General features: G+C 39.4%; 1 protein-coding gene across 9 annotated transcripts in view; it reads right to left on the bottom strand.

Annotated features, from left to right (window-relative positions):
* Window positions 1–27,761, bottom strand: part of LOC149312597 (protein shisa-like-1) — a 114,814-nt gene that overhangs the window by 61,202 nt on the left and 25,851 nt on the right. For 8 of the 9 annotated variants that reach the window (XM_089524945.1, XM_089524950.1, XM_089524951.1 and 5 more), the window contains exon 2: window positions 3,737–3,839. In XM_089524945.1, the coding sequence (XP_089381071.1) occupies window positions 3,737–3,839 (103 nt within the window). The remainder of the gene's footprint in view (window positions 1–3,736; window positions 3,840–27,761) is intronic. The other variant, XM_089524947.1, reaches the window with a different exon arrangement.

Raw genomic sequence — 27,761 nt, 5'->3', positions numbered from 1 at the left:
AAAGACATTGTAAGTTATTTATGACAATATTCATTTTTAAAAAAATTTCCAAAAGCAGGGCATAATGATAAAACAGTTTAACAATATGAACAAAGCAACAGTGTTTGTGACCAGATTCCTATAGTCCTAAGAAGCAAGAAAGCTCCTATTCCTTCCTTTGTTGTGAAACTCCATGGGCTGCTACTGCCACCAAGAGAAAACCCATTGAATCTTACATGAGTAAAGTATTGACTTATCATTCAGTAACTGATTCACTGGGTCTACTCCAGTTAGGACTACTGATTGGATTTAGTTCCATGATGTTACTTCCAAATGTAGTCTACCATTCCTACATAAAGACCATTCCTGGAGCCATGATATTTTTAGTCAACAAATACAGTTGGCACTCTGTATCCATGGATTTTTTATCCATGGATTCAAGCATCCACGGCTTGAAAATATATTGCCATTTTATATAAAAGACACCATTTTACTGTGCCATTGTATATAATGGGACTTGAGCATCCATAGATTTTGTTATCCATGGGGGATCCTGGAACCAAACCCCAGCAGATGCCAAGGCCCCATTGTAATAGATATTGCAGCCCTTGTATGTAAAATCTTTGGCTTATCTGAACATCCTAGATTTTTATGACCTTATGGGTGCACAGCTATTGAAAGTATCGTTCCTAAACAAGAAGCTTTGCTTTCTTTAAACAAAGCTTTCTTTGCTTTCTTTCATTATTAACTATATCCTGAGCCCATGCAATTTAATAGTTTATTTTAGGGGGGAGTAACAACTGACTCACTTGGCCAAAGTATGACAGCCTCAGTTTAATCATCTTGGCTTCCAGGGAGATTTCAGGCTTGATCTGTTCTAGGACCCATTTATTTGTTTTTGTTTTTTTGGGTTGTCCACAGTATCCTCAGCACTCTTCTCCAGCACCACATTTCAAATGAATTTATTTTCTTTTTATCTGTTTTCTTTGTTATCCACCTCTCACATCTGTACATGGCAATGGAGAATACAACTGCTTGTATGATTCTAATTTTCATGCTTAGTTATATATCTTTGCTCTTTATGATCTTTTCTAGTTCTTTCATAGCTGCCTCCCCCATTCTTTTCTTCTTCTGATTTCTATGTTTGATCCAAGTATAGGAATTGTTTACTGTTTCTATTTCCTCATTGTCTAGGCACATCTAGCCACAATGTTCATGCCTTAATTATCTCCCAATTAGGCTACTGTAATGTGCTCTATGTGGGGCTGCCCTTGAAAAGTGTTTGGAAGCTGCACCTAGAGAAAAATGCAGCAACCAGGCTGGTCTCAGATTTGCATTTTAGAGAATCTATAAAACTGCTTTTGCTTTCAATTTGCTTCCAAGCTCATTTCAAGGTGCTGTTGTCCTGCAAAGCCCTAAATGACTTTGGGTCAGCAAAGCTGAAAGACTGTTTCCTCTCATATAATCCATCTAGAAATCTGAGATCTTTAGAAGAGACCCCATTGCAGGTCTCAATACCTTGTGAAGTTAGGTTGGTGGGTAGACATAACATGGCTTTCACTACAGCAGCGCTTCGACTGTGGAACTCCCTACCCAAAGAGGTTAGGCTGGTGGGTAGCTGGAACAGTGCTGTTCTGCATGGCACCCAGTGTTTGAAACTGCTATTTAACTGTTTTAAAACTGGATTCTAGGATTGTTTTTAGACTGATTTTAGGAGTTTTTTTAAAGAGTATTTCAAAGTATATTAAAAATATTGTTAGAATTGTAATGTTTTAATTGTTTTTTTATTTGCTCATCATCTCAGGAGCCTTTGTGGGTTGGTAGGTCATACAGAAATACATTAAATAAATAAATAAATAAATTCAGAATAGCTTATGTTGCACGTAAATATATATTAAGTTTGTCATTTAAACTCACAGGATTCCTCAACACATACCTTATGGACATGTTTGTAATGTAGCTTGAAATTGGATGTAAATTATTTCCTATGTGAAAGTGGTGGCAACAACAACAGCATATAATATTAGTAGACAAGAGAAGATGGATTGTAATGGCTGAATGTTTGATATGCTCTCCAGCCATATGATTTCCTCTGGTTTTCGACAAAGTAATTTTCGAAACTTTTGAAAAAGGACAGGTGCAAAATATTACAGTTCCTCACAGCTTATATAAGACTTTAAAGTTACTGGATGTTCATACAAGATTTTGTTAGATACTTTTTTCCCCCTTGACCAAAGGAAATCAATTCTTTCGAATGACAGAATGTCACAGTCCAATAAATACTGAGACTCACAGTCTGGGATTCACTACAGTAAAAGACAGTTAAAGCAAAGCAGATTATGTGATATCTATGTAAAATGTTATAAATAATCATTTGGTAGAAATTCATATATTCTCAGTGTCCTCTTGGTTGCTTATTTAGGACTGCATTACTGGTCACATTAACATCTGCTTGCCCCAAACAAAGCAGGGCTTCATTTTAGTCACTGAAACCAATAAAGGATATCTGTGCACACTGTGCAAATACAGGTCTGAATGCAAAATAGCAACCCAAGCATGATCCTTATGTAGGTCCAATGAACTAAGCAAGATGCAACAACTGAGAAATGGGGAGGTACATCTACTAACACGAGTCATGAGCTATAGGCCTGATGAGAGTAGATTTTGACTGAGACCCAAAATATGTATCTACCATTCTACAAATGGAAGAAGAGGAATATGTACCACCTGTAGATGGAATTTTAACCTTTGTACGCTTCTCTCCAGCCACTAAGTAACAGCACCAATTTGGCTTCTTGCGTGTGATTTTTTTAACCTAGATCATAACCCCAAATTATGCTCCAACTTTGCTAATATACTTTTCTTATCTGCCTATGGAAAGGATAGGTGTACTTCAACTAAGAATAGAGAAAAACATAAATAACACTTGCACTTTACACTTTCAAAAACAGTACAAATGTCTATGACATAAAATAAGACAACTCTTTATGCTAGTAGTCCCAGGTATTGATTTAAGTGTTCATCTCTTTCTCCAATACAACTGATGACTCTGACCATGCAATTTTCATGACCTATACCAAGTCTGCCTTTTCATTCTTTTCTTGCTCTTTGATCTTGCCTGATAAAAAGATACAGAAATCATGAACTTGCATACAATTCTGTATCTATTTGGTTCATCCCAAGAAACATAATTACTTGAGCACAGATTTTCCTCATGGGTTCACATGTCTTTCCCCAAGCCATAATGCAGATATTTTAAGGGGCAAAATATTATCAAGCACACTCTTGTGAGTACACTAAGCTTTCTTTTCTTTTTCAGTCTCTCTTGGTCTTTCCTGAGAAATGAAACAAACCCAAAGTATCCTTTAAAACTCTTCATTCCCTATGCACACGGTCTAAATTTTAAATCAGTGGGCAAGGAGTAATACTAAATCAGGGACAGGGAACATATGGCTCTCCAGCTGTTGTTGGACAGCAATTTCCAGCATTCCTCACTGTTAGCTATGCTGGCTAGAGCTGCTGAGAGGTGCAGTCCAACAATTCCTGGATGGCTACACGCTTTCTGTCCTGGACTAAACAGAAGTATTGTGGCATAAGCTTTTGCGGACAGGTGTTTGCTTCCTCTAATTCACCTGATCAAATCTGACCAATGGAAACTCATACTTTAAAGTGCTGTGAGAAATGTTGTTTTTGCAAGACAAGGTTAGTAGAATTTAGCAAGCAAGCACCCCCAAAGAAATGATAGCATAAACTTTACCTGCTGGCAAGAGCACAGAGAACACGACCATCAGTGTATTTAAGGACTGTAGACCACAACTTGTCATCGTTTTGTTTTCATTGATCCGTCTGAGAATTACCTGCTTAAGAAAGATGAAATTTTGGCATTAGAAGGTACTGGTGATTTGGCATGTGTGCATTATATATTTAACTGACCAAAAACCTAAACACTGTGGCTTAATGTATGAAAGTTGTACAAGGTTCTAAGACACAGTTCTGCAGGAACTTCAACTCTTTTCTCCAAGCATTGTACAGTCAGTACCACTGGGCACCATCATCTGCACTGTGCATACATTTAGTAAGGTTAACTGGGTATCTTTATCACAAATTGCGGCAGGGGTGAGACAATATAACTTACTGTTGGCAAAGAATCTACAAGAGCACTGTTCAAATTTCCCTGTCATTTGCATAGATGGATTCTCAGTTACAGTATTTTGTAGTGCCAGAAACTAGAGTCTAAGGATTTAAAGCTGCAAAAGGTCAGGTTAAAGGTGATTCTTCTAATCCTTGCCCAATTTGTCATGGTGGCTGTCATGAGCAAACACAAATCAACTGCCAAAACCTAAGCTTCAAAAACTAACTTTTAGAGGACTAGCCAAAATATAGTGATTTACATGATATACCACTTAGGCTGCTCTTTTTGGGGGAACATTACTTATGTTCCTTCCTTTATGTCACATGAGCTTCCTCTTCTCTTCTCCCCCTTCCAGCACTCCTTTTTCAGACTATACATTTCTACTGCACTTTCACCATCTCTTGTATTAGTTACTACAGCAAGTCTGCACATTTTACTACTCTCAAGTTCCAAAATGCTGGGTTAGTTCCTGACATGTAGAACTTAATACATGAAGGGAAGAAGCTTGCTTTAGTTTTTCAGTCTCTTGAGCTTTCCTCAGAAATGGAACATAAACCCAAAGTATCCTTTAAACCTCTCCTCATTCCCCCCCCCCCCCCCACACACACACTTTTAAATCTGTGGGCAATGAGTGACCCTTCAGATGTTGTTGAAATGTATCTCTTATAATTCCTCAGAACTGATTACTCTGGCTCACCCTGATGGGAATTGCAGTGCAGTAACATCTGGAAGGTGACTTGTTCCCAGACCTGCTTTTAAATCATCAACTTGTTGAGCGTGATACCACTTTACTTTTGATTCTGTTGTAAGCATCACAGAGATTGATAACTATATATTTATCCTGATACTTTTCTTTAGAGCAATTCAGGTATCTCACAGTCATCATTTTGACCTAAAAAACTCTTTTAAGTATAGAGCTTGGAAACTTTGGGAGACTACAGTTCTCAGTGTCCCCGAGCCACTATGGTTACTGCACATACTGTTTGGGGGATCTGGGGATCTGTCTATGGTCTCCAAAAGTTACTTTTCCAAACTCTGTTGCCTATTAGTATCAAACAGCTGATGAGATAAGTTGAAAGGCTGGAAAAAAAATAATGATTTGCCTACCCACCTTGCATATATGTGGCCAAAGCATGACCTACAATCAGTCACACCTAGAAATACAATACTTGACACCCCCAAAGAGGTACCTCCAAAGAGATAATCAAAAGACATTGCAGTATAATAGTATTTTTAACTGGTACAATGGAGGCCCAGGCTCAAAATTCAAGTTAGCCATCAAGCTTAGTGGATAACCTGGGGTCAGAGTCTGTTCGCTCAGACACTCTGGCTAACCTGCCATATAGAGAACTGTATGTGCTACCTTGTGTTCCCTGGAGGAAAACCAGTAGAATACATACCTAATAATAACAAATGTTCAGCTTTAAGGCCTGGTGTTCCCGAAGTAGCAAGCTATTGGAGAGGGGAAAGGGGCAACCCTTCTGTGGCCTACATTGTGTGTGTGGGGGATAGGCTTAGTTCAGATTGGTTTGGGGAAAATGATGTGCTATTTTATTGTTTTTATTATAATTTTTATTAAGTTTCTCTATGTAGTAAGAATTTTTAAAAAGGTGAGGAAAAAGTAGAAAAATGAAAAAAGGGGGAAAAAACTAACAGGGCAGATGTAAACATACAAACATACAGACATATAAGCATATGACAACCATTCTACATCCCCACGTATTCCATGTGTAAATTCTTCAATAACTTATAATTACAAAGTTCTTTACTTGACAGTGAAGTCTATTTCTAAGATACTTATTATATTTATATCTTATCCTAGTCCCACAATTTTTCCACCTTCCTCCATTTACTTTCATATTGTTGGATTGTTTTCCCTGCAGTATACATAGTCAATCTGTCTATAAGCGTGAAATCATTAACTTTTAATTTCCACTCTTCTAGGGATGGTATTACCTTGGATTTCCAATCTTTAGCGTAAACCATGCACGCTGCTGATGTGCTATTTTCTAATTGGGAGGGTTTGCAAACTTCTGACACCAAATTACAAAAACAATGAGTTTCACCTTCTTTCTTCTCTTGAATTAAAATGCTGATCAGCTGATTTATGTCAGTTCTTTGTTAGGATTGCCAGATGAAAAATAGTACAGGGCTCCTGTGCTTCTAATATTTGTGCAGAAGAAGGAATTTCAGCAAGGACAGCTTGTGTGACAAGAAATAACCAAATAACAACCATTAATGGTACCTGAGCCCTGTCCTATTTTATTTTTCACCTAGGAACCCTAGTCTCTGTGGTGTAAAACATTTGGCCTCTTTGGTCATCATGATTAATACACACACACACACACACACACATTCTGAAAACCAAATGAGCAAGAGAGAAACTCTTAATCCAGTGAATTCAAAATAGTGGCCCATGGACCAGTAATGGTTCAAAATAATTGAATGTTAGTCTACAGAGTTTCCAGGAAAGAAAGAAACATATTTATGCCAATAGGCACAAATATGATACCAGTCCCTGGTACATTAGGGCAGAAAAGATGCTGGTCCTTAAGACAGAAGCACTGTCTTAGTCAATTTCGGAGAGGGAAGTGAAATGTCACTTAGCCATGTCAGAGAGAGAAAATGACTCAGCTGTGAGGCTGTATTTGCCCCTTTTAACGTCAACCCTCATTACAGGTGTGGAAGCTATACCATTTATAATTGGATTTCTGAGTAGCTCAGTACTTGCACTGAAGTGGGGTGAGAGGAAGAGAAAAGCTAGTTTGTACACTGGGGGTATCCCTATCTAGATTCTGCAGTGTGTCTGTTTTTGGCCACTATTCCAGTCACAGGTATCTCTTTTGGCACATACTGAACTCTCAGGTGTTTATACCCAAGAAATTTCCTGGCCACAAGGATTGCTACTGAAACTTGCTCTTTGAATAGTCTATGTAGTGACAAGCCCTGTCCCCACCATCTTCATGTGCACAACAGGAGTTTACTGTGAAATTCTTTTGAACTGAAAAATATCAAGAGGATAAAGGCCTCTCCTCCTCACCCAAGACAGTCCTAAGAACACTAGAAGTCCACTTAATATAAAGTTTGGACCTAAATGGCTAACTTCTAGACTATAAAGGATAATAGCTATGACTGAGAGGGAAAAGTGGGTGGCAGATGCAGAGGAGATTGGGTACAAAAAGATACTTTGCTTTTTCAAAAATCAACAAACCAAGGATGGTAAAGTGTACCCTAGAGAAATACATATTTAAACACCCAGGCTTCTACAACACACTTGTTGCAACCAATTCCAAATTGTAGGAAAGGCTGTATTGCTGACAAATCTTGTGAATATCAAACAACTCAGACATATATCAGTGAATGCTGACAATCATTTATACATGACAGCTTTCAGAGAAAGTAGTCTTGTTAGGCTTTGGAGAAAAATTGAGTTTGTCACTGCTGATGCAAAGATATTACCCCTCTGAAATGTGTCACTGTGGAAGGTAGCTGATTTAGCCATATGAAATGAAAAACCATCTGCCTCATTTTATGTGCACATTCCCCACTATACCTACTGTGGCAAAGAATTTTTATAAAGTGGGCTCTGACCCATAATGCTTACGGAACAATAAATTTCTAAGATATAGGGCCCGAACAGACCGGCCAAAATAAAGCTGCTTCAAGTTACTTTGGAGGTATGCTGCTTAAATGATGCATGTGTCCTAAGAGGCCAGAAGCTGTGCCAAAGCCACGCTCCAGTCCTAAGGACGGGAACACAGCTTTGGGGCAGCTTCTGGCCTCATAGGATACACATGTCATTTAAACAGCATACCTTCAAAGTGATCCGAAGCAGCTTTATTTTGGCCTGTCTGTTCGGGCCCATAGCCGTGTTAGTCTGTAGAATCAGTATGTAGAGAGATCTTGTAGCACCTTTGAGACTAACTGAAAGAACGAAATTGGATGTATGCCCAGGCTTGTATCCAGTTTTGCAAGCCATGAGCCTGGAAACCCTGGGGGTGAAGGGCAGAGAGAAAGGTCTGTACTCTGTTTTGCAAGCTATGAGCCTTGGGAATATTGGGGTGAAGAGAAGAAAGAGAGAGTGGGGTCTGCTCTCTCTTTTGCAAGTGTGTGTGTGTGCCAAGGTTTGTTTCCCCTTTTCCATGCCGAGACTGTGACCCTTGGGAGAGGTCCAGAGAGGGAGATATAGGGAGGGAAGTGGTGTTTTGTTTCCCCCCATTAGATCTTTTATAACATGCTCCAGTGTTTGACCCTCGATTTATCCATGGGTCACATCAAAATCCATGATGCTGGCCCCAAAAACCGCCCCCAACTTATACATGAAGTCGACTTATACATGAGTATATACGGTAGGCTGCATCTGAGGAAGTAGATAATGCATCTGAGGAAGCAGACTGAAGTCTATGTAAGCTCATGCTGCCAATTTCTTTCTTTCAATTAGTCTCAAAGGTGACACAATACATTTGTTAGTCCTTAAGAAGCCACATGCCTTTCTGTTGTTTTTTTTTAAATGCAAAAATGTTGACAATTACTGGTATATGTCCAAGGAGTGGATTAAAAGGTATTTTCAGATATTTCCACAATTTTGGCTATGGAAACAATGTTGTGGTATTTGTTAGAAAGTCAGCAAAAGTTTATTATTTTAAAGAATTCTAAATATATTTAATAGACATCAGACTGTGTCAGAATAGTCTGATATTTATTGGTAAATCTGAAGCCTGAGGGTTCTGAAGCCTGAATGTCACCATCATTTACTGTGGCTGGTTTGTACATATGACATGGGCATTTCTCATATTTACTGGTATATTTCAAATCAAATTTAGTTTTGATAAGAGAGATATATGTCATGCATTTGCAAAATTCTTGTACTGACAGATAGTGAGCCCATTTAAAGTGGCATATTTTACTGTAGAATCAGTACAGCATGGGTACGAATCAAATACTGAATGGTTTAATAAGAACGCATTATGATAAAAGAATTCAACAGAAACTTAGTACTGGAATATGACCAAAAACGATTCATTGCACTGTTACATTGACAAATGGTTGTAGTTGTCTATCTACTGCCAATCTGAGCCAAATGTCTGTGCCAAAGAAGTATTTTGTCACACAAGCCAAGCCCTCCACCAATGGTCTGACTCTCCACTGTTGGTCCCACCACAAAGTGGGAGGTTCACAAACTTGGACTACTGTATTGTATAAGTCCAACCCCTGCCATGCAGGAATACACAACTAAAGCACTCCTGATAAATGTCCACCCAACTTTTGTTTAAAGACCTCTAAATGAGGAGAGCTTACTACTCTTCAAGACAGCCTATTCCACTGTCCTCACAAACATTGAAAATTAAAATAGAGATGTTACACCTCAAATAGAGAACGCTTCTATACCTCAAGCAATTTTCTCTTCCTTACCAGTGGAAATTAGAAAACATTTAGTCACATCTTGATTTATAATCTGGAAGCCATTTAAAGTTGTTGGCAGGCTAAATTTGACCCCTGGAATGCCAGCTGGCCACCCTTGCTTTAAGGATGAGAGCAAAGCTTTCTTTCTTTCAAAGACTTTGCCATTTAAGTACGACACAGATATTCATTCAGAAACTGAAGAACATTATTATTTGCAGAGTCCTGAAAAAGTTGCTCCTTTAGAGTTCAACTCCCAGCATACTCCGTGCCCCCAAGCATAACCACCTGACATGCTGGCTGGGAGATTCTACGAGATGCAGTCCAAAAAGTTACTTTTTCAGATTATTTATATAGTGCCATCATTATACACAGTACTTTACAGAGTACAAAATGACAGGTCCCTAACCAAAGGGCTTGCAATCTATTATTCAATACACAGGAGACAGAGGAAGGGGAGGCAAGAAAAAAAAGTGCTATCATTATGTAGTCAGGAAAAAGAAATGTGCTGTCATTTCACTTACATGTACTTAGCCTTACTTACACTTGGATTTAAGGACTGGGAGAATGTGCCAAAGGCTTTAATGGAAAATAGATTTTGAGGAAAAATTTGAAGGAATTATTGTTCTTAAGGGATAGCAAGGGCGATGCACATAAAATCAACAGTAACCTCTTCATCATATGCCTCCATTTTTTTATTTTCACACAACTGAACAGCCATGGAATCCACAGTCCTACTCTGTGGTGCTGGCCATTAGTAAAATTATTGGTTGCCAATGTATTTGGGTACTAGAGCATTCCTACCAGATATGGATGTAGTATGTTGGAAGAGAAACACATGCTTCTTTTAAAACTTACTTGTGGATAGCACAATAAGCAAACTAATAAGTGATGCTACTTTAAAAAGGAGGAGGAGGAGGAGGAGGAGGAGGAGGAGGAGGAAAAATCACCAACAAAACACAACTTGTACCTTCAGTTTGGGTTCGTAATTATTGAAGAAGGAGGTCTACTCAGAAGCCAAGCCTTCTCGCTTGGAAGCTTTTGCCCTAATGACAGTTATGTCACTTACATGGAGGTTTTCCAAAACAAAATTGCTTGAAGTGGCAGACAACCAACTACCATTATCACAAAAAATGGGACATCATAAAAACAAGCAGTAACAGAAGCATAAATGCTGATTTCTTTGAAAAGGACATCACCTGCTTTTTTTAAAAAAATAAATTTTACATGCCCTAGTAAACAGAAAGATCTTAACTGGTTGGCTGGCAGAATGCAGCAGACAGAGAGGTGCCCTGATGTGTGACCATGCCAACTGGGAAATTCTGGGAGTTACAGTCCCAAAAAACATTTCATACCTCTGGAATGGGCACCATTTAGTTAATCTTAGGACAAATTATGGCCCTACAGACATAGAGTCACAGAATCACAGATGGGAGAGACAAGGAAGAGACAAGGGCCATCCTGTCCAATCCCCCTGCCATGCAGGAACGCACAATCAAAGCACCCCCTACAGATGGTCATCTTGCCTCTGTGTAAAAACTTCCAAAGAAGGAGAATCCATCATTGGACTGCATCTGTCATTAGCTCTACCCACAAGAGCCAATGGCGAGGAATGTTGGGACTTCCACTCCTACAATTTCTGTTTGGTCACACTTTAACATATTTCATTTCACATGTCACTGAACTATACAGAGGACATCCATTTCAACTGGGATGGTTCATTTCACCAGAAAAGTGTTATTGCTGGCCCTACCACACCATTGTGATCCAATCTCATGCCATTTTACTAAAATAGGAACACAAAAGCCTCATTAGAACAACGGAATTATGGGAAAAGAACTACAGTGGGTCCTCCACATTTCCTGGAATTAGGGGCACAGGACCCCCGTGAAAGTGGGAAAACTGCAAATACAAGACAGTACTTTTTTTTATCTGAAAGTACACAAGTATAGTAATGTCTTCATCCTTCAGTGCAACCCTGTGGTCAATATCTGCCAGAAGCTGACCATAGATTTATACTGGAGGACCTACGAAGGCCCAAAGAAGTGTTTCCCTATTAATCTCTAGGTACTGCAGCACCACTCTATAAATTTCCAGCAGAATTGTGCTGGAGGACCTAGAGATTCCTAGAGAGCACATGTCAACCAAATTTGCAAATAATCAAATTCGTAAAAGTCAAAGCTGCAAATGCGAAAGACCAACCATACTGCTATATATCAGATCAGATCCAACATTCTTGCATTACTAGCAATGGCATGGAAAAGATTCATAGGGAAAACAGACATACCATGCTCTTGACACACAGAATGGCTGCATTTGGAATGGGCCTTGGTGAGCCTCAGGATTGTGCCTCCCCCATCCTATATGGATGCAAGAAAGCAGAATTTCTCTTCCACTTTTTGCTAAACACAGTTATTTTATTATAATCAGTAGCTGTGGTTAAGAACATAAGTCATGGTTTAAAGTTAACTTGCTTCACCAAAACATAGTTAGTGGTGTCCCTACTCCAAGGGGGGCCTTTTGAGGGGCAGGGCTTCTGGGGGGCCTCCGGGGATGACATATGCTCCCTTCTCCTGTGCCATCCCATCCTTTGGCTGATGAGGAAAGGGACAGAACAGCATGCATGGAGAGTGCAAGGATAGATCATGTGCGGGGAGAGTGTGGGGGAAGTGCTGGGCCTGACCGGGTGCCACGTCACTTCTGGGGTGTCTCTGCATCACCACATTCCCCTAGTGATGCCACTGACCATAGTTATAACTGGAGCTTTTCTGGATTTAGTGGATTATTGTAGTTTAAAATAGATCCAATAGCTTCCGAATACTTCCTCAGGGTCATGTTATAGGTGAGAGGGGAGGTGGAGGAGGTTCATAATCCTGTATTATATGATACAGTACATTCCCAATAAACATTGTCCTAGCCGGAGCTTGTGTGTGTGTGTGTGTGTGGGAAATGGGACTGTGATGCAGGGGGAAAGAGGTTAAACTCACACCTTGCACACATCATAGTCTTGGATCTGCTCAGTTCAGGCCAGCATACCTTACCTCATGCAGGTGTGCTACTGGGAAAGGACAGTTATGTTTTCATATAAGTACGACAATTTTTACATGGGAAGTTTTTGCTCCTGGGGCAGTTATATTTCACATGCCACACAGCTGATCACTGGCAGGGCTAAGTAGGTTGCTGAGCAGCAACATGGTCAGCCTTGCAAATAAATCTTCCAAAAATGTTTACTTGTCTGTTTGCTGTTGTTTTTGCCCTGTAAAGATTGGTACAGTAAGAGAGAGAGAGAGAGAGAGACAGTGGATCAGCTGTTTTATTAAATCAGTTTTCTCTAGTTGACTAAATGCAACCTTTTGCAATGAGACCATCTGGATTCTTAGGTTATCTGGAGAGACATGGAATTGCCCTCAATACTGAGGTCGTGAGAAGAGTGCAACGTCGGCTCCAGGCAGAAGTGTCTTATCCTGTCACAAACTATACCATGTGGTGAACAGGTGGGAAAAAAAATCCTGACACTTACTAAAATAAAACAATGAAGCAATGAACTGCAAATGCAAGTGGTGTAAGTTGTCCTTGAACTGACAACTACCTTTTTTGTTGCAAAAAAGGGAAACATTCTCAAAATTGGTCTCCTATTTTTCCTCCATAAAACACAACCCACCCAGATCCTGAATTTACATTAGCGCACACTGACAGTAAAGCATCTTATGACTTGCAGATGGAAAGCATGCTATGAATCATCTATAAAATAAACATGACTGAACCAGGTATTTTATTCAGCTCAATTAGTTTACACTGTGGAAATTTCTTCCTCATAGAGGTCAGTCCAGTTATGTTATGTTACGTTATATCTGTTCTTTAATAGTACAATTCAATTCTATCATACTAGTCGGATGACAACAAAAGGACAATAATTCCACTTTCCAAAATTTCCACTTTCAAATCCAAAACTTCAGTAGCTTCAACACTGAATGACCCAGCAAGCCAACATAGGGACATAATCCCAAAGCCTGAAGAACTGAGGATATAGTACAGTTTCAGTGAGAGCTTGGAAACATTATTTTTTTGAATGACAAATCCCTAAATTCCTTGCCTGATATGATTCTGGGAGTGGTGATTCAAAAAGCAGTATTTCAAAGCTCTGATTCCAATTTACTGTGATTATGTACATCCTGGCAAAAACATGGACAATTTCATTAACAATATTGCAATTTTTCTCTAGTCAGCATCCAAAACCAGAACTCGTAGTATCTCCTTCTACACAAACAGGTAAAGGAAACTCTTTGTTAAGCATATTGTCTACAAAAAGCCAACTAGTTGGTAAACTCATGGTCATGTTTGTGCCAATCTGAATTGAATTAAGGGTTTATGTATCACAACACTGAACAGAGTAAAATGTTTAATCTGTGGTAATAAATACACAGCTGGCCTTTCACTGTGTTATCCCCTTTTCAACTGAAAAAGAGATTTTTAAATTTATTATTGTGTGCCTTCAAGTTATTTTGATTTATGGTGACCCTAAGGTGAGCCTATCATGAAATTTTCTTGGCAAGAATTGTCTTCCTCCGAGTCTGAAAGAATGTGACTTGCTCAAAGTCACCTTGTGGGTTTCCATACCATACCAATATGATTAAGATGTCAACATGATACTAGTGCACACACAGACGCACCACCAGTCCCAAGCGGATGTCCTTCTATTTTACCATGCAAAGTACATGCCCATTCCCAATACTGGGAATGCTCCCACATTCATTTTTTAGCAGCCTGCTCCTCCACTGGCAGTATTTAAGCAGCCTCCTTCTGCTTCTTCAATGGGGAAAAGAAAAGTGGCCAGACTTGTTCTCCTTGAATATCTCAACATCCCACCAGCATCCTGTTCTAACCGAGTTCCAGCTCAGGTTGTGATACTTTCTTCTTCTTCTTTCTGGATTCATTTCCAATGCAACAGCATGTTTTTGTGCATTTTTGAAATGTTGAAGTATGTTAGTAATGTGCATTTCTGATATACATAGGTCTAAAATACATGACATGCTTGGCAGGGGTACAGATTACTGAAGCAGGATGTGCTCTGTTCTATTTCCAGTCTTGGGAAGTGCAAAATGAATAATTCTGTATGAAAATGTGAATGGGGTGAAATCCTTTCCCCTTCACACAGGGAACAGATAATCCTATGACGATACCTGTACAGAGCTGTATTTGTGCCTGACACATGCAGGACAGAAGGGTTGTGTTCTTATTCATTTGGCCACTCAAAGAATACAATCCAGCTAATCAGCAAGAATCATCTGTATAAAGGCCAGAATCCTGCTGGTGCCTTATGACTTTGTCATGGCCCATTACATTAGTATTGGGCAATTTTTGAGAGCAGGAACATGGTGATGTCAGATAAAGCTATCTTCCTTGCCAAAGAAAGCTGTCCAGCCATCCAGCAGGGCAGCTTTCTCTCCCAAAAGAAAGGGGTTTCGCTGCTATCCCACCACTGTTGCAGTTCTCATAGCCACTTTATATCTGCCACCACACATTTATCTACACCAGTTCAGCCTGTGAAGCTAGCCAAAACCTCTAAATAAGCAGTGTTCTTCCATGAAAAATGCCAGACAAAGGCAGTACCTGTAGCTCGACTAAAAGGAGGATATTTGTTACTTGGTGATTATTTCCTGAATTTCATTTGGATGAGATGGTTATTTATTTATTTAGAGTATTTATATCCTGCTCTTTCTAAAATTACACATTAGGCATGATAGAAAAATAGAAAGTTTTTATTTTATTTTTTTATGAAGTACGCATGAGATCAAGGAGGGAAAGACACTTATGTGAGCTACAAGGGTCTCCCTGGAGCTCAGCAGCATGCACCCAGGATATGCTATCACCCCATGCTTTAGTAAAGAATCTATAACTTTTAAATTTATGAAATTTTCCTCACTCTGAAATGGATGAATTGAATCCAGAAATCTTTGCATGTGGGTTTCTACAAACTCAAATAGGCCGGCTCAAATAGACAAGCTAGAAGTTCCATGTAATGAAAAATTCTTACCCACAACAGAGAATTTCCAAGAGTCAAATTGTTTTTTTCATTGGGGAATTCTTACTCAGAACAGAGAATTTCTAAGAGTCACATCTTTTTTTTTCAATGTACAGAAAAAGAATGGCCAGTTTAGTTTGAACTGAAAGTTGCTGCAATAGCGGCTCACCTCTAAAGCAGACCTATTATCTATTTTCAAAATGCTGCCCTTACTAGACAAAAATCCTGCAGCAGCCCCACAGACACTCCCAAGAGGAGATTAAAGTAGTTTGGTCCCTGGAGTAGTTCTGAAAACAGTTTCATGCACATGTGTAAGCTTTATTAGAAGTGGTGGCATATAAATTAAACAATCCATCAGTCAAACAAAAAATATTAAGTCACCTGCAACGTACAATGGATAGCAGTATAAAAATCTTGACATGTGAACCCAGTTTCAGCCCTGTGACTTTAGTGAGATCTATAGCCTGATTCTAGGCATTTTTATTCTATTACTTAAGTAAAACATGATATACTGATGACAAAAGACACAATGAAAAATTCAAGAAGTGACTGGGTGAAAAGCTACATTTTCCCTTAAGCCCTGGGCCCCTATCCACTGAGGCACCTGGACGAATTACACCAACTGAACCACTCATAACCTGATGTCTCCATTCACCAGCATGCCTTTCCCCAAACAGGTGAGTTTCAGTGTTACCAAAACTCCAACAGAGACCTCTTCTTGCCAGAGCATCCCAATGTTTGCCATGCAAAATCCTCCTAATGTGACAAACCAACTTCCACTCCATAATCTCACCAGCCAAGATGACACCTGTAATGGTGACAAGATGCATTCCATCCCATTGCCCTCTGTCCATATTCCACCATAACTTCAATTCTTAATTCATGAGGGTTGGTGGTGATAGTATGGTACAGAGTAGCAACTATTGGTTGAATCAGCACAGCTGGCACAAGATATTCCATGCACAAAAGCTGATGGGATTAGCAGTTAAACTTTTCCTCTACATTGGCTATGGCAGAGCATCCTCTACCGTACCTGAAGGTTGAGAATTAACCTGAGGATGCAAGATACCCGGTTCTTTCCTCCAACATTTTGCTGTCATTGTCTCTGTACAGATAGGCCACAATAAAGCTGTTTCGGGTCACTTTGGAGGTATGCTGTTTAAATGATTCATGTGTCCTAAGAGTCCAGAAGCCATGCCAAAGCCATGCTCCAGTCCTAAGGACTGGAACGTGGCTTTGGTGCAGCATCTGGACTCTTAGGACGCATGCATCATTTAAACAGCATACCTCCAAAGTGACCCAGAGCAGCTTTATTTTGGCCTGTCTGTATGGGCCCATTATTTGGTATCTGCCACCTGAGGCAGCTGCTGCACACTGCATAATGTACCACTTGCTCTATGAATCAGCCCCTCTGCAAGGGCTTGCCTTTCCTAGCCCCGAAGATGATCTTGCTTCTGCAGATATGATAGACATGCCACAAGCCACAGTGGAATGCTCAAATGCCCAGATAAACATAAAATCAGGAAGAGGGCAAGGTATTTGATATGCAAACCAAATTAAAGTTTTTCTTAGGATTAAGAAGATTCAGGCTTGCAACTTCCAGTTTGCCTTCAATATCCCACCTGACTACAGAATAAAAACTAATTGCTGCATGCCACCAGGGGGGCAGACACTATGAATTAAAACATGCATTCTTTTGTCAAACAAGACAAGCTAGAAGTTCCATGTAATGACAAATTAGAACTTTCCCATTCAACCTAAAACTTTATAAATGGGGAAGAAAGTGAGGAGGAAAAGAAGAAGGATGGGCCATCTCACTGTTGACAGGCACAAGGGAAAGGAGTGAGAAAAATGCAAACAAGACAAAGTTGAATGCAGTGCCTTAAAAACAGGGGGATGACATTTTTAGACTTCTAAAAGAAATAGCATAAAGGCACTGGATCCTGTCTGATCTTGGAAGCTAAGCAGGTTCATTCCTGGTTAGTACTTGGATGGGAGACTGCCAAGAAATACCAGGTGCTGTAGGCTATATTTCAGAGAATGAAACTGGCAAAACCATCTCAGACCATGCCAAAAAATGTCTATGAAATTAATGGGTTTGTCATAAATCGAGGGCAATTTGAACACACATACATACAACAGGCCAACTCTCTCTTGCAATATCCTATCACATTGTCAACACAACGGTAGCTTCTGATGGTTCTCTGGTTATTGTTCCAACCAACATCTTCTTACATATAACCTAGAAACTTCCAGAACACAGTCACTTTCATCAGCAATAAAACAGAAGTGAAACCAGTAAATCTATGCAGGAAACCATTCCACACAAACTGCATGCCATCATGGATTCATGCGATCAAGCTTCATGCAGTCAACTATATTCTTCTCTTTATATGTGCTCTAAAGTGCCAATTCTTTGGCCACCCTGAACCCAGTTTGAGAGAAGGGTGGGATAGAAATTCAGTAAAAATAAATAAATCTGTCCTGATGGCTTTGAAAAATAAGATCCAAACTTTTCCACTTTCAAGAAATGACTTTCACACTAATTTCCCTGCCAAAGAAAAACCAGGCAGTTGCAAAGGATTCTGGAGAGAGTGCTTGTTTGCATTCATCATCTGTGCTGAGAACTGACTAGACTAGAACAAACGTTCCATGGTTTCCTATTGACTGGTGTCTTAGGATGCTGCTGCTGCTGATTCTTCTTCCTCTTGATAGTAAATAAATGAAAATCATAAGGAATTCTGAGCCACACAGATACTGCAGTTGCTCTTGCTGCCATCCTGCCTTGCCAAATCCATGCCTGAACCCTGGTCAGCTTTGTTTTCTAGGCTTGACTGTTGGTGCCCAAGAACAGCAGAGTGATGACAACAAGTGGAAAATGATGTTTGTTTCTCCTGTCTCATGTGCCATGCCCTTTCTCCTACAAGGAATCCCTTTGCCTTTGCCATTTTATGAGAAGCAGACAAAAACTTAATAAAAATAGAGGAAACAAAAGAAACCATCAACATTATTGTCTCCTCTAGGACTCCGCTGTGGCAAGCAGATATAAAGTACTAATTCCCAGAAAAGAAAAGAAAAAGAAAAAGACCAGAAATTACAATGATATGAGATACTGCACACAACCTCCCAGCATTTTAAAAGTTAGCATAGCTCTTAGAGAGTCAGGAAGGAGATGTGAACTCTAGAAAGAAGCATCCAAGTATACATGCTCACATTCCAAATCTGCAAGGGAATGAGTCAGGGAAGTGGCTTTCACACATTAAGTATCCCCTACTGGATTGGAGTGCACTCTATTAAAAGAAGCAAAGCAATGTATTTTGGAACAGTTTTGACAAACTATTAAACTTCCAACCCTGAAGGACAATACATTGACAATGCTGTCATAAATTTTGAAACATCTTCAGATATGAAAAATCCAGCCCTAAAGCTCCCAGGAAGAGCCACAAATAGGCTGTTATCTACTATCAGTTTATTATTTATTGTTCTTGTCTTTATGAAAAGTGTAAGTTTGTCCACAACAACTTCCCAGTCTTAAAACCTTATTACAGGGACCACTTCAAATGAAAAATATTATGAACTGTGCTCAGTTGGAGGCATGAGGTTGAATGAATTCTGGAAAGGTAATAAACTCCTTTACAAGGATACCAAGAAGTAATTCAAACAGGAACATTTGCAATATCTTCCTAGCTACATCTCCTGGACATTTTATAGAAGAAACACAATTCATGCTCCCAAATGGGATAGGGTGGGGAGGGGACACAAAAAAGCAGCCGGGAGCATACAGGCAGAACTACTCATGCATGGAAGAGATCTATCTCACTGGATATTTGGTGCTTACTGCATGAATGAAACAGGGTCATTCAGAATCCAGTCAGTCTTCATTTTTCATTAAAACAGCCTGAACCTCTGGAATAAACAGAATGACTAAGACTTGAAAAGGTATTCATCTGTGAATTAACCATCAGGGAGTATTATTATTCCTAAAAATAGATGATGGCAAAAGTGGCAACCTCGGTGACAGGAAATTCAAGCCAAACAGTATTTGAAGGAATGCTTTCTTTCCCCCCCTTTAATCTGTCTGATAACTATGCAGACTTTAAAATTAAGGGTGCATGGCTAAAAACAAACAAACAAACAACCTCAATGGACACAGCACAGAAAAGGTATCAAAGAATATCCAAGAGAAAGTCCTGTTTTCAGAAGAGGCATTTGTACCTTGCCCATCTTATGTTGCCCTGATAGCCTGACCTCTTAGTATGGCTTACATAGTACGCTTGATTTCCCATTCAAGCAGATTCTCTTTGCTTTAATGTATGTGTGTATGTATGTATGTATGTATGTATGTAAACAGTCATGCACTTTAACCAATCACGTATGATTAACATTTGTTAAACTCAAAAGAAGGCAAATAAAATTTTCTTTGGGACCAGATATGGCTCACGAGCTGCTAGTAGGTCACGTCTCTACTCTTCCTTAAAAATCATTCTCCGCACCTATCCAAAGGTTTCTGTTAGGCTGTGTTAATATGATCTGTAGGGCTCCACTCTTTTGTTTTACTAACCATAGTGCAGTATGTTTTCCCCAGCTGATTCATTCATTGATTTGCTGTACAGTAAGTGGCTCAAATATCACTTTTCTGCCTTTCCTCTATGGCAAAGTGAGTCCTCCAGTGATTGTTGGACTGAAACTCCTCGTATTCCCCGCCATTGGCTATGCTGGCTAGGGCTGGTGTAAATGGATATTCAACAACATTTCTTTTTGGAGGGGTAGCACAATTTACTCATTTCTGGTCTATGGCAAGACTTTTTCCAGTGGACTTACTACTCAGGGGCTAGGCTGGTCAAAAGTCATTAAATCAATATAAATTACCTCTTTGCATCTTAAATTGCTCTCTCTCACAATGATTTATTTCTGTAATTTAGTAAGTTTGCTGAAACAAACACTAGTGCATTTGCAAGCTAGGCTGAATTATGTTTTCTATTTATCTGACCAGTGGAAAATGAGCAGTCTTAAATTGTACAAAAATTATTATCTACATAAAGAAAATGAATACCAATGGAGATATTGTGGATGTTTTCAGAGTACCTGTTATTTATCAATGATTAAACATTTATAATCCATATACCTTTCATCTACATACACTTTTATTACCATGGACAACCAAGACTTTCACAATTTGCAAATCTAACAGAGTTTTAACTAACATTAATTAGTTAATAGGATGGTACCTGGGCCTTCACATTCTAAGCTGTATCACACAGTGGGATGTCCCAAATGAGTGAAGTATGCGACCCAAGAAAGCTTTCCCCTTTTGTTGAAAACTCATTTTTGATTGAACTTCTACATTAGGGGTGGGCAGAGTGCAGCTCACAAGGTTGTTTTTGCATCCCTTTTGCATTCCTCTAGATCCCCTGGACTGCACCTTTTCAGGACAAAAGAGAAAGGTGACCCCCCCCCCCCCTCCATATCATTTTTTCTCCAAACCAGTAGTTGACTTCTAGACTTTTTTCTTTGTGTATGGTTGGGTCCTTCCTCCTATTTTCACTCCTCCTTCTTCTATGTTCAATGTTTATTTCTTGTGTACAAATTGAACAGATAGGGTGAAAGAATGCAGCCTTTCCTGACTCCTTTGCCAATTGGGAACCTTTCTTTTTCTCCATATTCTGTTCTAACAGTTGCCTCTTGTCCTAAGTACAGATTTTCCATTAAGACTATCAGCATGGTGGCATTTCCATATCTTTAACATACAAATAATATATATATAAAAACTAAATCATTCCTTAACATGGTTTAAAATAACAATCAGAACAGTCAGAGCCTCTGCCCTTGATTTAAAGCAGTGGTTTTCAACCTTCCTAATGCCACGACCCTTTAATACAGTTCCTCATGTTGTGGTGACCCCCAACCCATGATCTTGGTTCCTAAGACCATTGGATATATGTGTTTTCTGATGGTCTTAGGTGATCCCTGTGAAAGGGTCGTTTGACCCCTCCAAAGGGGTCATGACCCACAGATTGTGAACTGCTGATTTAAAGGATGGAAGAGTGTGCAAAATAATACAGTCTTAGCTGCTTGTCAGAAACTTAAAAGATAAGGAGCCAGACTGACTTCCCTTCAGAAGGTGTTCTACAGCAAGGACACTACTACAAAGAAACAGATATGTCACCTGATGTTACCCAAATTGCAAGTGGTCCCAAGAGGGTACCTACAAATTGTATCCGATGGGGAAATTAATTTAGCTTAATATCTTTGCAGTGAAAGGGCCAGAGTAACTTTGGTTGGGACACAAGCCTATTTTCACTGGTTGCAAAAAAAACTAGAACTTGAGGTTGTTGGAGATGATTTTCCAAGAACCCCATAAACAATGAGATTCCCACCTGACTGATGGATTTTACAAAAGGAATATTCTGGTTGATGGCAGTGACATTGATTTAATCAAACAGTGATAAGGCATGGACAACCACAGGGAGTTTGGGATAGGATGAGGTGTGGGAAAATACAATGGGGGCTAGCAGAAAGATTGGCTTAATGCTTTAAGCTAAGAGACCTTTTTGACTTTGACTTTCAAAAGGAAATGTATATAGCAAGGGGTTGGGAAGCAGCAATATTCACAGCACTTGGGTCCTTTACGTAAGCCCTTAGGTCTATGTGACTAGTCATTAAAAGTTCACTTAAAGGACATCATGTCCTTTTCAGGTTCATGTTATTTGGCCTCTCTGAAACTGCTATTATAACAAAATATAACAAAATATGTGTACCCCAAAATAATGCAGGGTATGCAGGATGTGATAACACTGAGGTTGTCATTCTTTTTCAACCAGGTGTTGGGGATGATCTAGGATCATGAGAGTGATGCTATCTGGGATGGATAGGGCTGGTCTCTTCCTTCAGCACTCTGGGTCCCAGTAAAAATCTTTTCTCCCCAAGTCCTGCATGGTTCAGATTGGCTGCAATGGAACTATCCTTACCATACTGATTTTTTTTTATCTACCTATATCTTTATTTATTTATCTATATAATTCATTCCTCCTCTTTCTCCCACAAATAGGGCTCAGTTTGGCTTACAAAAAAGGTAAATAAATAAAAATAAAAAGACCAAATTTACTTCAAAGATAATAATAATAAAAGCACACAAATTGTACAGTAGGCCTTCGGTTTCTGCTAGGGTTTGGTTCCAGGACCCCCCGTGGATACCAAAATCCATTGATGCTCAAGTCCCATTAAATATATATATAAAAAGCTTTGCCTATGGGCATTTGTATATTTATAAAGTATTCCAAGCTGTGGATGTTTGAATCCATGGATAAAAAATCCATGGATAAGAAGGGCTGACTGCATGTGTACCCTGGGAAGTATGAAAATGTTCCATTTTGTACAACACTGGGGGCAGATGGCGAAGTAAACACACTTGCATATTCTGCTCCCCTTTCAACTGTGCCAAATCTCCACAACACAACCTGAAGATGAAGTGTTTATGTCATCTGAGTCAGAATTTGTGTTTTGGTCAGAATAGAAGGTTCTAATCATGTATGCAATAAAGTAAAGGAGAATAATGTACATGCTGTGAAAAGAAATACTTAATATCTGATATAGCGCATGTTATATGTTAATAAGGTTGCAACAATACAGTAGCATTACAGGCAGTGCTGTTCCTGCACAAGACTCTATATGTAATCTGTATACCTACTATGTTGTTCTTTAATATTAAACATAATATTGGCTTTCTCTCTTTCATAAAGCATAAGAACATAACACTACTGCAAAGCCATTTCTCTCTCTACCAACACACACACACACACACACACACACCAGTACATATCTAAAAAGAACAATAAATTCCTACTCCAGAAACTGACTGTCTCTTTACAATAAAGAACAAGAGAGTTAATGAAAACTTGGCTGAGGAGCAGGGAAAGAGAACACAAAAGAAACTGTATCACAGCATCACAGTAAGAAATTTCTGAGTGCAGGTTTAAAAGCTTTGACAATTTGGTTTGATCTCAAAGGTTTGATGATGTCATCAACTAGGAAGGAATAGATTGAGATAATTCTGAAGAGTGGATGAATATCCTTGAGGTCTGAAAATTCTAATCTGGATTCAGTCTAGACTGGGCTGCTATGAACAGGCGTACAGGGATTATTGTGAGAGAAGATTTTGTCTTAAGGATTGAAAGATAGGAACTTCCAGGGTATCTAGAACTGCTGCGAGAGTGAATTGGGTGAGGATTGTATTGCCTGGGGGTGGCAGCAGAAGCATAGCAAATCCATCATCAGTGGGGCCTCTGGGCATCTATGCCATTCCTTCTCCTCTTTCTTGCCCTGCCAGGTGCTGGAGCCCTAAAAGTGGAGGATGTTCTAGTGCAGCTGCAGTTCTTCCAGGAGAGCTTCCTTTCAGGTGAGACAAAAAAGAGTCCAGAGGTTCTTGTTTGGGTTGCAGGATGAGGAGATCCTCCACATGGATTGGGAGCAGAAGCAGGCAGTCTGGAGGCTCTCCAACTTCACCAGTTTTGAAGCGCTTGGGGGCATGGTTCAAATGCCCATCCCAACCTGGTGGTCATGATGAAATGTACCAACCAGGCCCAACAGCAGAATGTCACTCTTCTGCAATTTTGTACTCCATAGGCCCAGTGAAGCTGGAGGAGCTCATCATCCTCATCTGCTTTATGAAGAAATTCTTTGATTAGGTCCTGAACATCATTGAAGAATGGGGAGGTGGTCTCTAAAGATGTACAAGAGCTGGACATCTACCCTGGTACGAACTTCACTTTCCACAACTTCTCCCACCTGACCTTCATCCTACTGCAAGGGGACAGCTACAGAACCTCCACTCCCTCCTTCTTCTGAACTTTCATCGCCCCTCACCAGGGCTCCCCTTCCTTGGTGACCCCTTCCTCCTCTTCCATGTTCTTGGAGAACTTACATGGCCCTCTCCACTTCTCACTAGCCTAGGTTTGGATGCATTCTTCCTCCCTGAAGCTTCCATCCCTCACTTCTACTCTGGGAAATGAAGATCAGACCTGCTTCCTCTTTTACACTGAGATGATTCCAGAGATTTCCAAACCACTCATTAGCCACCTTCAGTTCTTTAAACTTTCCCAAATAGAACTAGTTTCCTGCTCCCCTTGTCCAAATCCATTCCAATTTGCTTATACCCTTTTCTCCCAACCTTAGATGCAGGATTCAGAACCAGTGTAGAAGAATGCCTTCCTGTTCTCTAGGCACTATGCTTGTCTCCATGCTGTTATAACAATGCTTCTTGCAGAGCGGGTTGGACTAGAGAGCCCTTGGGGTTCCTTCAGCTCTAAGACTCTATGTAGATATGAGCCCTATATAAGCAATATTCCTTTAACAAAAAGGTTAGCACAAATACCCCCCTTTACATTACATTAGCCATTGCCAAATATACTGTACCTCCTTTCATGGGCATACTTAATATGGTGAAATTGATCTTACTATGAGATCAGTTGTATTTTTTACAAGGGTGGAAGAATAAAACAAAAATGATGAGTGGGCGTGAAAGTAAGGGCTATTGATATAAATACTGAGACAGAATATCAACAAGCAAAGGAAACGAAACAGCCAAGCTGTTGAGTAATCATTTTCAGCATTAAGAAAGGGAACAAAATATGAAATCAAATGTCATAAAATCTTAATGCAGAACACACTTAGACACACTTAACCTTAATGCAAGCTGTATAGCTGTGTTAATGTAAAGAAAGCACTTTAAAAATTTTAGTCTGCAGAGAAACTGTTGTAGTTGCTTATATTCTACCACCAGCCAGAGCTCATTCATTAACAATGATTAATAAGTGAGACTTATAAGTGATGGAAAATACTTTCAATGAAGTGGTCATCTTTCCACAGATGACAAGAATTTTGTTACTTAATTCATCAGATTGTTGCTGCTGCATATAAGTCCATCTATGTCATTTCTGAGATACTCTGTTACCCATTTTACAATAGTAGCTAGGGAGTATCAGAAAGGGGGGAAAGACAGATTATGTATCTGCTGAATCTTGTAAGAAACAATCTTTGAGACACCTCTAGATCAAGGAGGAACTGGCTTCAGAGGCTCTGAACTGTACACTCTATTTACTCCATTGCTATTTAATATATAGCATAATATTTGCTTTCTCTCTTTCATAAAACACACTGTAAGAATATAAACAGAACAAGTCATTGCACAAATTCAAGCTCAAAAGTGCTATGGTCATCTTACCACAACTGATTTTTTCTTTGCTCATTCATATTTAATCACTCCCAAACCTTGGGGTAGAGCCAATCATTTCTGTTTTAAGAAGAAAGGAATGCCCAAACTAGATGCCATCAACTTAGAGGTGACACCATGTTGAAAATGTTCAGATGATATCAGATAATAGTTTTATGTAGATAGTAAAGGGCATAAGAAACGGACAAAAAAAATGTTGCAGGGCATGTCTCACAGGGCAAAACAGTAGTCTGCGCCAGTTTTTCTTGTATCAACATGATACTCTTCTTTATGAATCTCAATCTAGCACATGTGGACTATAATTTGAAAAGATATAAGATATAAATTTGAAAAGACAAACTCATAATTACAAAGTGTGATTCCTATGAGATTCTTTGATACAGCTGGAACACAGAGTCCAAACAACTTTGTGCTTCTCATGTAGATAGTGCTCTAGTAGACAGAAAAAAGGGACAATAACAAAATCTCCTAGTTTAAAGAATCCTTCATGTTTTGTTATTCTCAACACATCAGAATACCCCACCAGAAAAAGTGGTGAACCACCATGATATATATATTTATATAGCGCATTTGTGGACTTTTAAAAACAAACAAACAAAGGAACAACTTTTTTAGTATGAAGGGATACTTTGCATACAAAACTGCATTTTGTACAAAATAATTTTTTTTGCAAAAACATTTTTTCAGTAATGAATATTTTTGCAAAAGTTCCAAAATATGAAAACCATTAGAAAATGGGTTTAAAAACATACAAACCTCTTGCAATTTTACCCAGTGTCAAGGGAAGAGGGGACTTTGAAATTTTTCATTCTTACATTTACATCTCCACTCCCAGAATTTGGCTCTAGCCATATTCCAAATGTGAACTCCAATTGATCCCAAACAGGAATTATAAAGAAGGATCTAGATGACTCCACCACTTGTCTAATAAGGCATATTTGTCAGAGCTACAAGGAAGGTTTTCCTTTAACCTCTAACAAGAGAGGAAACTGAATTGATTCTAGATAATCCATTTTATACTTAAACTAGAGTGCAACTGCCATGTCAAGCACCTTTGTTAAAAATGGAAGTAGGTTTCCGTTGAAAGCATAGGGGGATCAAAGCTAGGCATTTTCCAGCAGTGTCCTTACTACTGCTTCTTTTAAGTGTCTGGAATCTCCCTCCTACCCCCCACTTTCTCAGAAAAGCACTGAAATTCATCCAATAAAAGGTCTGGACACTTCGCAGAGAATTTAATACCCACACTGACATCAGAGTAGGAAGAAGTTGAAGGAAGAAAGAAAAGAGGAAAAGGAATTTGTTTTCCATGGAGAAAGAATTAAATACAATGGGAGTTACGTGGAAGAAGTTCCCTCAGCATTCAGAAAAGCAAGGCTGGGGGGATGCTAGGGTGAAAAGAGAAGAAGAAATGAGGCCTTCAACTGTCATGTTAAGTCAAATTCATTAAGGGGTTCTTCTCCTTCAGTTCCAGCTATCATTCTTAGTTGCCTGTCTGCTGCTTTCCATTATACAAGGAAACATCTAAGAGTATCATCCCTACCATCCAAATACTCGTTCTATGGCCTGTTACAGACTGCCACAATAAAGCTGCTTCGGGTCTCTTTGGAGGTATGCTGTTTAAATGATGCATGGGTCCTAAGAGTCCGGAGGTTGCGCCAAAGCCACACTCCATTCCTAAGCACTGGAGTGCAGCTTTGGTGCAGCTTCTGGATTCTTAGGATGCATGCATCATTTAAACAGCATACCTCCAAAGAGACCCGAAGCAGCTTTATTTTGGCAGTCTGTAACAGGCCAAACTCTACTATTGGAAAGGGCTTGAGAGACTCTATGGTACATCCAAACATATTCGTGAAATCAACATCTGAATCCATCAGCCAAAAGGGATAATCCATTCCAGTAGTTTCATTCTCTATGTAGAGGTCAAAAGATTTTACATCCAACATTAATTAAGTAGTGAGTTATCTAAAACAAATGAGTCACTACTGACTACCTTGCCCTCA

Source organism: Sceloporus occidentalis, unplaced genomic scaffold (assembly GCF_023333645.1).
Source record: "Sceloporus occidentalis isolate IW3139 unplaced genomic scaffold, rSceOcc1.0.p SCAF_5, whole genome shotgun sequence".
Taxonomy (NCBI): domain Eukaryota; kingdom Metazoa; phylum Chordata; class Lepidosauria; order Squamata; family Phrynosomatidae; genus Sceloporus; species Sceloporus occidentalis.
Note: the sequence above shows the minus strand (reverse complement) of the source record. Positions and strands in the feature narration are given on the sequence as shown.